This window comes from Camarhynchus parvulus, unplaced genomic scaffold (genome assembly GCF_901933205.1).
Source record: "Camarhynchus parvulus unplaced genomic scaffold, STF_HiC, whole genome shotgun sequence".
In the NCBI taxonomy this organism is placed as follows: domain Eukaryota; kingdom Metazoa; phylum Chordata; class Aves; order Passeriformes; family Thraupidae; genus Camarhynchus; species Camarhynchus parvulus.
Window position 1 is genome coordinate 105,603 of NW_022148589.1, and position 12,990 is coordinate 118,592.

General features: G+C 38.8%; 1 protein-coding gene across 1 annotated transcript; it reads left to right on the top strand.

Annotated features, from left to right (window-relative positions):
• The first annotated feature begins 1,686 nt into the window (after positions 1-1,686).
• On the top strand, positions 1,687-12,722 carry MRPL52 (mitochondrial ribosomal protein L52). The gene is made up of 6 exons (XM_030970686.1): positions 1,687-1,731; positions 1,945-2,014; positions 4,079-4,131; positions 10,912-10,976; positions 12,168-12,297; positions 12,612-12,722. The coding sequence occupies exons 1-6, from the start codon at positions 1,704-1,706 to the stop codon at positions 12,689-12,691; spliced, it is 426 nt and encodes a 141-aa protein (XP_030826546.1). The 5' UTR covers positions 1,687-1,703; the 3' UTR covers positions 12,692-12,722.
• The last annotated feature ends 268 nt before the right edge of the window (positions 12,723-12,990 follow it).

The window sequence follows — 12,990 nt, forward strand, 5'->3', positions numbered from 1 at the left end:
CTGGTGGATTGCCGTACAAGATGGCGACCGCGTATGCGCGATAACAAATTTGACGGCGCAAAAGAGACCCCAGAGTCCTTGATTTTTGGGGATAATTTGGGTGCGTTTGGGGCTTTTTGGGTGCCGGGGGATACCGTAGCAAGATGGCGGCGTGGTGGTGACTACGTACAAAATGGCGGCGCACTGTAAGGAGCGGTGAATTCCACAAGATGGCGGCGCGCCGGTGAATTGCCGTACAAGATGGCGACCGCGCATGCGCGATAACAAAAATTTTACCGTACAAAATGGCGGCGGCGATGTTTCCTGTGCAAAATGACGGCGCGCTCGGAACCTACCGTACAATATGGCGGCCGCGCAGTGCGCTATTGTAAGCGTACAAAAATGCCGTCGGCGCATTGCGAACATAGTGACGGCACCCGAGTTTTGCCGTACAATATGGCGGCCGCGCATGCGCAAAGATGACAGCGAGTGTTTTGCGGTGGTAGAAAATGGCGTCGGCGCATGCGCATTTAGGACGGAATCCGGTTTTGCCGTACAACATGGCGGCGCGCAGCGATCGCCGTAAATAGCGATTAAAAATGATTAAAAACATTCAAAACTCCATCAAAAACACATAAATTCTCGGATTTTTTAACAAAATTGCCGAAAATTGCGGCGGCGAGGGGAAAATTATTCCGTCCAAGGGGGCGGAGACTGCGAGAGACGCGGGGCCGGGGATTTCGTGAGGGGAAGTCACGAAAAAGCCGGAGAAATAATTGAAGTTTTAAAAATTAGTCCAAAAAAGGCTCAAATCATAAAAAAATCCCTAAAAAAGACTTTTAAAAGTCCTAAACTCCGCAAAAAAGTCCCTAAAAAGGATAAAATTCCTCAAAATGCCCGGAAAAGAATGAAACGCCACAGAAATACCTTAAAAAAGCCTCAAAGTCCTCAGAGAACACCGTAAAAAGACTAAGAAAATGTTTTAAAGCCGTAAATTTCATAAAATACTCCTAAAAAGCCTCAAAATTTTAAAAAAGGGTAATAGAAATAAAATTTAAAAAATAAAAATGCAATTCCAAAAACAGCACAGGAAAATCTTTAAAATTAAAAAAAAAAAGTAAAACAATTCCAGACTTAAAATACCAGATTTAAAAACGTGTAAAAAAGACGAAAAGGGAATCAAATTTACCTGAAAGCAAATTAAAAATATTAAAAATTTAATTAAAAACACCAAAAAAGTCCGAAATTTTAAAAAAGGCTCTAGAAAAGCGTCAAAGTGTACCAAAAGAAAACCTTCAAAAAAAAGCCTTCGAAATAAAAACCCTTAAAAAAGCTTCGAAATTATTTTTAAAACCCTTAAAAATCTTCCCGAATCGGAAAAAAAAGCTCAAAAAATTCTCGAAATAAACCAAAAAGTACTAAAAATGTCTGAGAATAAAAATAAACTCTGGAAAAGTCGGAAAAATTATTAAAAAATTAAAATACTCAAAGTAAAAAGAAAAGTAAACGAAAAAAGCCGAAAATCCCGCAAAAAGTTTAACCCCCCCAACCTCAGCCTCAAAATGGCGGCGCTTCCGGTTCCTTCCGTACAAAATGGCGGCGCTCAGGGCATCCATCAGAAAATGGCCGCCCTTTCAAGGAAATTCCGTACAACATGGCGGCATCCCGATGGTCACGCCTGACGCAAAGCGTGCGCGCTGACGTCACTTCCTGCCGTGTCCAAGATGGCGGCGCGCAGGGCGCTCCGGCTCGGTTCGTCCCGGGGAGGCCCCGGGAGGGCTCCTGAGGGGCGGGGGAGGGGCAGGAGGGGTTAATGAAGGGTTAAACAGGAGGTGGGTGTGGCCTAAGAGGGTGTGGCGTGGTTTGATTGCGGTTTTGATTCGGTGGGCGTGGTTTCAATGGGAGTGGGCGGGGTTATATGGAGGTGGGCGTGACTTGCTTTGATTGGCGTTCTCGTCCTCCCAGCGGAGCTGCAGGCGAGATCGCTCCGCCCCTTGCCCCGCCCACCGCAGCGGATCGGCCAATGGAGAGAGTCGTGAGTCAGGAGGCGGGGCTTAACGGAGGGGCGTGGCTTCAGGGAGGGTTTGGCGGGAATTTCGCCGTTTTCTCGCGAGGTTTCAGGGAAATTCGGCGGGATTTGCATTTTCCCGCCGTTTTTTAAAAAATTTTGGGGAATTTTGTGGCGATTTTGGGCGGATTTTGGAATTTTGGGGTTTTTGGTGAAATTTGTGGGAATTTTGGGGTTTTTTTGGCAAAATTTTAGGAAATCTCTTCAAATTTTGGGGTTTGTCTCAAATTTCTTTATTTCCCCTCAGAATTTGGAGGATTTTCCCCTCAAACGTCGTTCGGGGATAAAATTCGAGATTTTCCTCACATTTTCGGGATTTTTTCAAAATATTTTGAATTTTACCCAAATTTTGGGGATTTTTCTGAAAATTTTTCAGATTTTTCCTCAAATTTTGGGAATTTTCCTTCGAGTTTCAGAAATTTTTTCCCCAAATTTTGGGAATTTTTGATCTGAATTTTATGGGAATTTCTGTTGGGATTTTGGGTGAAAATTCCCCAATTTTGGGGATTTTGATCGAGAATTTTGGGGAGATTTTCTCAAATTTTTGGGGAATTTTTTTCCCCAAAATTTTGAGATTTTTTTTTCCCAAAATTTTATATTTTTGCTCAATTTTTTTTTTTACCAATTTTGGCCGTTTTATCCCAAATTTGGGGGGAATTTCTGTGGGAAATTTTGGGGATTTTGATCCAAAATTTTGGGGAGATTTTCTCAAAATTTTTGGGAATTTTTTTCCCCAAATTTTGGGATTTTTTCCCAAATTTTGTGGGAATTTCCGTTGGAATTCTTGGGTTAAAATTCCCCAATTTTGGGGATTTTTTCCAAAATTTTGGGATTTTTGTCCCAGAATTTTTGGTGGCTTTTTTTTCCCAAATTTTGAGATTTTTTTCCCCAAAATTTTATATTTTTCCCCAATTTTTTTAACCAATTTTGCCCGTTTTATCCCAAGTTTTGGGTGAAAATTTGAAAATTTTGGGTGAAAAGTCACAAAATTTGAGGAGATTTTCTCAAATTTTGGGAATTTCTTTCCTGAATATTTTTGGGATTTTTTCCCCCAAATTTTGGGATTTTTTAATCTGAATTTTATGGGAATTTCTTTTGGAATTTTGGGGGAAAATTCCCCAATTTTGGGGATTTTTAATCCAAAATTTTGGGGAGATTTTCTCAAATTTGGGGGATTTTTTGCCCTAATTTTATGAGAATTTCCGTTGGAATTTTGGAGGAAAATTCCCCAATTTGGGGGTTTTTTAATCCAAAATTTTGGGAGATTTTGCCCCAAAATTTTGCTTTTTTTGCCCGATTTTTTTTACCAGTTTTGGTTGTTTTATCCCAATTTTGGGGGGAATTTCTGTTGGAAATTTTGGGGATTTTGATCCAAAATTTTGGGGAGATTTTCTCAAATTTTTCCCCCAAATTTTTTTTTCCCAAATTTCTTGGGAATTTCTGTTGGAATTTTGGGTGAAAATTCCCCAAGTTTGGGGGATTTTTTTCCGCAAATTTTGAGATTTTTTTCCAAAATTTTTTTTTTTTTTTTCCCAATTTTTTAAACCAATTTTGGCCATTTTATCCCAAATTTTGGGTGAAAACTTCCCCAATTTTGGGGAGATTTTCTCCAATATTTTTGGCATTTTTCCCCAAATTTTCGGACTTTTTTTCCCAAATTTTGGCAATTTTTACTCCAAATTTTATGGGAATTTCTGTTGGAATTTTTGGGTGAAAGTTCCCCAATTTTGGGGATTTATCCAAATTTTTTGGTGGCTTTTTTTCCAAATTTTTGGGATTTTTTCCCCAAAATTTTAATTTTTTTTTCCCCGATTTTTTTTTACCATTTTTGGCCGTTTTATCCCAAATTTTTGGGGAATTTCTGTTGGAAATTTTGGGGAAAATTTTTGGGGATCCTTAATCAAAATTTTGGGGAGATTTTCTCAAATTTTTGGGGGATTTTTTTCCCCAAATTTTGGGATTTTTTCCCTGAAGTTTTGGGCAATTCCCGTGGAATTTTGGGTGCAATTTGGGCCATTTTGGGTTTCCCAGGCAGGGTTTGTGCCCCGGCCCCCTCAGGGAGCTCCCCGACTGGAGCTTCGCAGGTAAACGACGGAAATTTGGGGGGAAAAAGGAAAATTTTGGTGAAAAATCGGAATTGGGGGGGAAAGAATTGAATTTTGGGGGAGTTTGGGGAAAATTTGGGGGGAAAAATGGGGATTTTGGGGGGAAAAATTGGAATTTTTGGGGAATAAAAATGGGAATTTTGGTGGGGAAAATATTGGGATTTTGGGAAAAAATGGGATTTTTGGGAAGAAAATGGGAAAATTTGGGGAAATTGGAGGAAAAATAATTGAAATTTTGGGGAATAAAAATGGGAATTTTGGTTGGGAAAATTTGGGATTTGGGAAAAAATGGGATTTTTGGGAAGAAAAGAAAATTTGGGGAAAATTTGGGATAAAAATGAAAATTTTGGTGCAAAATCGGAATTTTGGGGGAAATAATTTGGGGAGTTTTGGGAAAATTTGGGGGGAAAAATGGAATTTTTTGGGAATAAAATTGGGAATTTTGATGGGGAAATTTGGGGTAAAAATGAAAATTTTGGTGAAAAATTGGAATTTTGGGGGGAATTGGGAGTTTAGGGAAAATTTTGGGGGATAAATGGGAATTTTGGGGGAAAATTGGAGGAAAAAATGGGAAATTTGCGGAATAAAAATGGGAATTTTGATGGGAAAATGGAATTTTGGGAAAAAAGGGAATTTGGAGAAAAAATGGGGTTTTTTGGGAAAATGAAATTTTGGGAATAAAAATTGGAAATTGGGGAGAAAATTTGATTTTTTTGGAAAAATGAAATTTTTGGGAATAAAAATGGGAATTTTGGGGAAAATGGGAATTTTGGTGGGGAAAATTGGGATTTTGGGAAAAATTGGGATTTTTGGGAAGTAAATGGGAAAATTTGGGGAAGTTGGAGGAAAAATGGGAATTTTTGGGAAAAGAAATGGAAATTTTGGGAATAAAATTGGGAATTTTGATGGGGAAATTTGGGATTTGGGGGGGAAATAATTGAATTTGGGGGGAAGATTGGGAGTTTGGGGAAAATTTGGGGGAAAATGGGAATTTTTGGGAATAAAAATGGGAATTTTGGGAAAAAATGGGAATTTTTGGGGAAAATTGGAATTTTTGGGAATGAAAATGGGAATTTTGGTGGGGAAAAATTGGGATTTTGGGAAAAACTGGGATTTTTGGGAAAAAATGGGAAAATTTGGGGAAATTGGAGGAAAAGTAATTGAAATTTTGGGAATAAAAATGGGAATTTGGGGGAGTAAGAATGGGAAATTGGGGAAAAATTGGATTTTTTGGGAAAAAATTGGGAATTTTTGGGAAGAAAATGGGAATTTGGGGGAATAAAGATGGAAATTTTGGGGGGAAAATGAAATTTTTAGGAATAAAAATGGGGATTTTTGGAAAAAATGGAATTTTTGGGAATAAAAATGGAAATTTTGATGGGAAAATGGAATTTTTGGGGAAAAAAGGGAATTTGGGGAAAAAATGGGGTTTTTGGGAAAGAATGGAAATTTTGGGAATAAAAATTGGAAATTGGGGAAAAAAATGGATTTTTTTGAAAAATGGAATTTTGGAAAAAATGGGAATTTTGGGGGAAAATGGGAATTTTGATGGGGAAATTGGGATTTTGGGCAAAATTGGGATTTTTAGGAAGAAAATGGGAAAATTTGGGAAAAGAATTTGAAATTTTGGGGAATCGAAATGGGAATTTTGGTGAAAATTTGGAATTTTGGGGGGAAATAATTGAATTTTGGGGGAAATTGGGAGTTTGGGGAAAATTTGGGGGAAAAATGGAATTTTTGGGAAGAAAATGGGAAAATTTGGGGAAAATTTGGGATAAAAATGAAAATTTTGGTGAGAAATTGGAATTTTTGGGGGGAAAGAATTTAATTTGGGGAGTTTGGGGAAAATTGGGGGGGAAAATGGGAATTTTGGGAAAAAATGGGATTTTGATGGGGAAGAATTGGGATTTTGGGAAAAATGGGGATTTTTGGGAAGAAAATGGGAAAATTTGGGGAAAAGAAATGGAAATTTTGGGAATAAAATTGGGAATTTCGATGGGGAAATTTGGGATAAAAATGAAAAATTTTGGTGAAAAATTGGAATTTTGGGGGGAATTGGGAGTTTAGGGAAAATTTTGGGGGATAAATGGGAATTTTGGGGGAAAATTGGAGGAAAAAATGGGAAATTTGCGGAATAAAAATGGGAATTTTGATGAGGAAATGGAATTTTGGGAAAAAAGGGAATTTGGAGAAAAAATGGGGTTTTTTGGGAAAATGAAATTTTGGGAATAAAAATTGGAAATTTGGGAGAAAATTTGATTTTTTTGGAAAAATGAAATTTTTGGGAATAAAAATGGGAATTTTGGGGAAAATGGGAATTTTGATGGGGGAAAATGGGATTTTGGGAAAAAAACGATGTTTTGGGAAAAATTGGGATTTTTTGGAAGAAAATGGGGAAATTTGGGGAAATTGGAGGAAAAATGGGAAAATTTGGGAAAAGAAATTGAAATTTTGGGAATAAAAATGGGAATTTGGGGGAGTAAGAATGGGAAATTGGGGAAAAATTGGATTTTTTGGGAAAAAATTGGGAATTTTTGGGAAGAAAATGGGAATTTGGGGGAATAGAAATGGAAATTTTGGGGGGAAAATGAAATTTTTAGGAATAAAAATGGGGATTTTGGGAATGAAAATTGGAATTTTTTGGGAATAAAAATGGGAATTTTGGGGAAAATGGAATTTTTGGGAATGAAAAATGGAATTTTTTGGGAATAAAAATGGGAATTTTGATGGGGAAAATTGGGGAAATTTGGGGAATTTTGTGGAAAAAATGGGAATTTTGGGGGCAAAGTGGGAATTTTGGGGGTAAAAATGGAATTTTCAAGGGGAAATGGGGATTTGGAGGAAAAAATGGGGAAATTTGGGGGAAATTTGGGAATTTTGGGAAAAAAGGGAATTTTCAGGGGAGAATTGGGAATTTTTGAGGGGAAAAATGGGAATGTGGGGAAAATTGGGGGAAATGGGAATTTGGAGAGGAAATTGGGAATTTTTGGAGAAAATTTGGGAAAAATGGGAATTTTTGGGGGAAAATTTGGAATTTTGGGACGGAAATTTGGGAATTTTGGACAAAATTGGGGAAGAAAAAGGGGAATTTTAGGAAAAAATGGGATTTGGGGAAGAAAAATGGGAATTTTGGGAGAAAAATTGGAATTTTCTATTGAAAGGGGAATTCGGGGAGAAAATTGGAAAATTATTTGGAAAAATTTGGAATTTTGGGGGAGAAAAATTGGAATTTTGGGGGAAATTTTGGGATTTGAGGGGAAATGAAAATTTGGGGGGAAAAGGGAAAAATGGGGGAAAATTTTCGGGGGAAAAAAGGGAATTTTGGGGAGAAAAAATGGAATTTTGGAGGGAAAATTTGGGAATTTTGGAGGAAAAATTTGAAACTTTGGAGTGCGAAATTTTGGGGAATTTTTGGGGAAAAATTTGGGGAATTTTGGGGAAAAAATTTGGGAATTTTGGGGGGAAAATTTTGGAATTTGGTGGAACAATTTGGGGATTTTTAGGGGAAAGTTGGGGGCAGAAAAACTGGGAATTTTTTCCAAAGTTTCGGGGAGAAAATTGGGAGTTTTGGGGTAAAATTTGGGAATTTTGGGTTCAAAATTTGGGAATTTTTGGGGAAAATTTTGGGGATTGTCTTGGAAAACCTTGGGAATTTTGGGGGTAAAAATTGGGAATTTGAAGGAAAAATTTGGGGATTTCTGAAGAGGAAAATTTGGGAAAGTTTTGGGGAAAAATTTGGGGAATTTTGGGGTAAAATTTGGAAAATTTGGGGGAAAAAATTGGGAATTTTTGGGGTGAAATTTGGGAATTTTGCAGGGAAGGATTTTGGAATTTTGGGGGAAAATTTGGGGATTTTTGGGGAAGGAAATTCTGGAATTTCGGTTGGGAAAGTCGGGAAATTTGGGGGGATTTTGGAAGAAATTTTGGGAATTTTGGGGTCAGAATTTGGGAATTTTTGGGGAAAAATTGGGAAGAATTTGGGGTGGAAATTTGGGGATAAAATTTGGAATTTTGGGGTAAAATTTCAGATTTTTTGGCAAAAAAATTTGGGGAAAAAATTGGGAATTTTTGGGGTAAAATTGGGGAAGAATTGAGGAATTTTTAGGGGAAATTCAGGGGCAGAAATTTGGGGGTTTGGGGCCAAACAATTGGGGAATTTTGGGGAATTTGGAGGAATAATTTGGAAATTTTGGGTGGAAATTTGGGGATAAAATTTGGAATTTTGGGGGTAAAATTTCAGATTTTTTTGGCAAAAATTTGGGGAATTTTGGGGAAAAAAATTGGGAATTTTTGGGGGAAAATTTGAGTATTTTGGGGAAAAAATTTTGGGGAAGAATTGAGGAATTTTTAGGGGAAATTTTGGAATTTGGGGGGTAAAATTTGGGAATTTGAAGGAGGAAATTTTGAATTTTGGGAAAAAAATGGGAAATTTGGGGTGGAAATTTTGGGATTCTTTTGGGGGGAATTTGAGAATTTTGGGTTCACAATTTGGGAATTTTTGGGGAAAATTTGGGAATAATTTTGGTAAAATTCAGGGAATAATTTGGGAATTTGGGGTGGAAATTTGGGGACAAAATTTGGAATTTTGGGGGTAAAGTTTCAGATAATTTTGGCAAAAATTTGGGGAATTTTGGGGAAAAAATTTGGGATTTTTGGGGTAAAATTTGAGGAATTTTGGAAAATTTTGGGGAAGAATTGAGGAATTTTTAGGGGAAATTCAGGGGCAGAAATTTGGGGGTTTTGGCCACAAATTGGGATTTTTGGGGAATTTTGAGGTAAAATTTCAAAATTTTGGGGTCAAACTTTGGGAATTTTGGGGGGAGAAATTTGGGAACTTTGGGAAAAAATTTTTGGAATTTAAGGAGAAAATTTGGGAATTTTTTGGAAAAATTCGAGAATTTTGGGGAAAGAATTAGAATTTTGGGTAAAATAAGGAATTTTTTGCAAAAGATGTGGAATTTTTGGAGTAAAATTTGAGAATTTTGGGATGAACAATTTGGGAATTTTGGGTTCAAAATTTGGGAATTTTTTGGGGAAAAATTGGGAATAATTTGGGGAAATTTGGAGGAATAATTTGGGAATTTGGGGTGGAAATTTGGGGATAAAATTTGGACTTTTGGGGTAAAATTTCAGATTTTTTGGCAAAAAAATTTGGGGAATTTTGGGGAAAAATTTTGGGAATTTTTGGGGTAAAATTTGAGAATTTGGGGGGAAATTTTGGGGAATAATTGAGGAATTTTTAGGGGAAATTTTGGAATTTTGGGGGTAAAATTTGGGAATTTGAAGGAGGAAATTTTGAATTTTGGGAAAAAAATGGGAAATTTGGGGTGGAAATTTTGGGAATCTTTTGGGGGGAATTTGGGAATTTTTGATGGAGAATTGGGGAATTTTGGGTTCGAAATTTGGGGATTTTTGGGGAAAATTTGGGGATAAAATGAGGAATTTTGGGGTAAAATTTCAGATTTTTTGGCAAAAATTTTGGACTAAAAATTGGGAATTTTTGGGCACAAAAGTTGAAAATTTGGGGTCGAAATTTGGGAATTTTTAGGGGAAATTTGGGGAAAATTTGGGGAATTTTGGGGCAAAACTTGGGGGATTTTTAGGGAAATTTTGAGGAAAAATTGGGGAATTTTGGGGTAAAAATTTGAGAATTTTTGGGGTAAAATTTTGGAATTTTGGGGAAAAATTTGGGGGGGTGAAAATTTGGGATTTTTCGGAGTAAAAATTGGGGAATTTTGGGGGTAAAATTTAAAGGAATTTTTGACACAACTTTGGGAATTTTTGGGGACAAAAATTGAAAATTTGGGGGTGGAAATTTGGGAATTTTTAGGGGAAGTTTTGGGAATTTAGGGGCAAAAATTTGGGGATTTTTGGGGAAATCATGAGGAGAAATTGGGAATTTTGGGGTAAAAATTTGGGAATTTTGGGGTAAAATTTTAAGAATTTTTGGGGTAAAATTTTGGAATTTTGGGGAAAAATTTGGGGGGGTAAAAATGGGATTTTTTGGAGTAAAAATTTGGGAATTTTGGGCAGAAAATATTTGGGAATTTTAGGGATAAAATTTAAAGGAATTTTTGGAAAAATTTTGGGAATTTTTGGGGACAAAAATTGAAAATTTGGGGTCAAAATTTGGGAATTTTTTGGGAAATTTTGGGGGAAATTTGCGAATTTTGGGGGAAAATGTTGAGAATTTTTGGGGTAAAATTTTGGAATTTTGCAGGTAAATTCAGCAATTGGGGGGTAAAAATTTGGGAATTTTAGGGATAAAGTAGAAAAGAATTTTTGAAAAAATTTTGGGAATTTTTGGGGACAAAAATTGAAAATTTGGGGGTGGAAATTTGGGAATTTTTAGGGGAAGTTTTGGAATTTAGGGGCAAAAATTTGGGGATTTTTGGGGAAATCATGAGGAGAAATTGGGAATTTTGGGGTAAAAATTTGGGAATTTTGGGGTAAAATTTTAAGAATTTTTGGGGTAAAATTTTGGAATTTTGGGGAAAAAAATTGGGGGGAAAAATTTGGGAATTTTGGGCAGAAAATATTTGGGAATTTTAGGGATAAAATTCAAAGGAATTTTTGAAAAAATTTTGGGAATTTTTGGGGACAAAAATTGAAAATCTGGGGGTCGAAATTTGGGAATTTTTCGGGGAAGTTTTGGGAATTTAGGGGGAAAAATTTGGGGATTTTTGGGGGAAATTTTGAGGAAAAATTTGGGAATTTTGGGGTAAAAATTTGGGAATTTTGGGATCTCGCCCCCCCCAGACGGTCGCCCCTCCCCCCTCTGGCGGGGGCAGCTCCGGAGGATCCGAGAGAACCGAGAGCTGGCGGTGAGTGACCAGTACAGACCAGTATGGACCAGTATGGACCAGTACGGACCAGTACGGACCAGTATGGACCAGTATAGACCAGTATGGACCAGTATGGACCAATATAGACCAGTATGGACCAGTATGGACCAGTACGGACCAGTATGGACCAGTATGGACCAGTACGGACCAGTAGACCAGTACGGACCAGTACAGACCAGTATGGACCAGTACAGACCAGTACGGACCAGTATAAACCAGTATGGACCAGTACGGACCAGTACGGACCAGTACGGACCAGTATGGACCAGTATAAACCAGTATGGACCAGTATAAACCAGTATGGACCAGTATGGACCAGTATGGACCAGTACGGACCAGTACGGACCAGTACGGACCAGTACGGACCAGTATGGACCAGTATAAACCAGTATGGACCAGTATAGACCAGTATGGACCAGTATGGACCAGTATGGACCAGTATAAACCAGTATGGACCAGTATGGACCAGTATGGACCAGTACGGACCAGTACGGACCAGTATGGACCAGTACGGACCAGTATGGACCAGTATAGACCAGTATAAACCAGTACAGACCAGTAAAGGCAGAAAAACCCCCCAAAATCCCGTTTTTTGCCCATTTTAGAGCCCGAAATTCCCCCAAAACCCTCCCCGTTTGTCCCAAAACCAGTATGGACCAGTATAAACCAGTACAAACCAGTACAAACCAGTATAAACCAGTATGGGCTCATCCCAGTAACCGCAGAGCCCAAACCAGTAACGAAATTCCCATCCCAGTATGAACCAGTACAAACCAGTAACCCCAAAGCCCCTCCCAGTCCCCTCCCAGTACAAACCAGTAACCCCGGAGCCCAAACCAGTACAAACCAGTACAAACCAGTAAGGGAAAACCCCAAATCAGTCAGGATAAACGCGTTCCCAGTTCATCCCAGTTCATCCCAGTTCATCCCAGTAAGACCCAGAGCCCTCCCAGTTCCTTCCCAGTACAAACCAGTAACCCCGAACCCCAAACCAGTCCAAACCAGTACAAACCAGTAATCCCGAACCCCCTCCCAGTTCATCCCAGTCCCTCCCAGTAACCCCCGAACCCCATCCCAGTACAAACCAGTAACCCCAGAGCCCTTCCCAGTACAAACCAGTAAGGAAAAGCCCCAGAACAGTCCAAACCAGTAACTCCCAGTATAAACCAGTGCCGGGCCCTGGCCCTGAGCCGCTCCCTGGAGGCCGCCAAGCGCAGGAGGGACCCGGAGGGGCTCCCAGTGCAAACCAGTACGAACCAGTACGGACCAGTACAAACCAGTACGGAGCAGCACGGAGCAGGTGAGAGACTGGGAGGGAACTGGGATCAAACTGGGAGGGATTTGGGGTTACTGGTTTGTACTGGGAGGGGGTTTGGGGTTACTGGTTTGTACTGGGATGAACTGGGATTGGATTGTGAGTTACTGGTTTGGACTGGGAGGGACTGGGAATGAGTTTATCCTTACTGGTTTATACTGGTTTATACTGGTTTATACTGGTTTAAACTGGTCTATACTGGTTTATACTGGTTTATACTGGTTTAAACTGGTTTGAACTGGTTTATACCGGTTTAAACTGGTCTATACTGGTCTGACTCCTCTCCCCTCCCCCCACAGCTGAACAGGCCCCGCCCCCGCCAGAAGCTCCGCCCACCGCCGGCCACGGAGGCGTTAAGGATGGAAATTTATGCAAATGAGATGCAAAATAAAGTCGATGTTCTCAATGCCGGTGAGGGTTGGTGGTTACTGGTTTGTACTGGGAGGGGCTGGGAACGGCTCTGGCCCCACCCACATCATGAATATGCAGATTTATGCAAATTAGATGGGAAGTAAAATTGGCTTTAGCAATGGAAATGGGGACTGGGGGTTACTGGTTTGTACTGGGAGGGACTGGGAATGGTCTGGGAGGGGATTCAGGCTTACTGGTTTATACTGGTTTGTACTGGTTTGTACTGGTTTGTACTGGTTTATACTGGTTTATACTGGTTTGTACTGG

Bases quoted from the DNA above. Each gene is read 5' to 3' on its own strand.
- MRPL52 (XM_030970686.1), top strand. From the start codon at position 1,704: ATGGCGGCGCGCAGGGCGCTCCGGCTCG. The intron at 1,732-1,944 runs GTTCGTCCCGGG...TCGTCCTCCCAG, and splicing joins GCGCAGGGCGCTCCGGCTCG to CGGAGCTGCAGGCGAGATCG. The intron at 12,298-12,611 runs GTGAGAGACTGG...CTCCCCCCACAG, and splicing joins TACGGAGCAGCACGGAGCAG to CTGAACAGGCCCCGCCCCCG.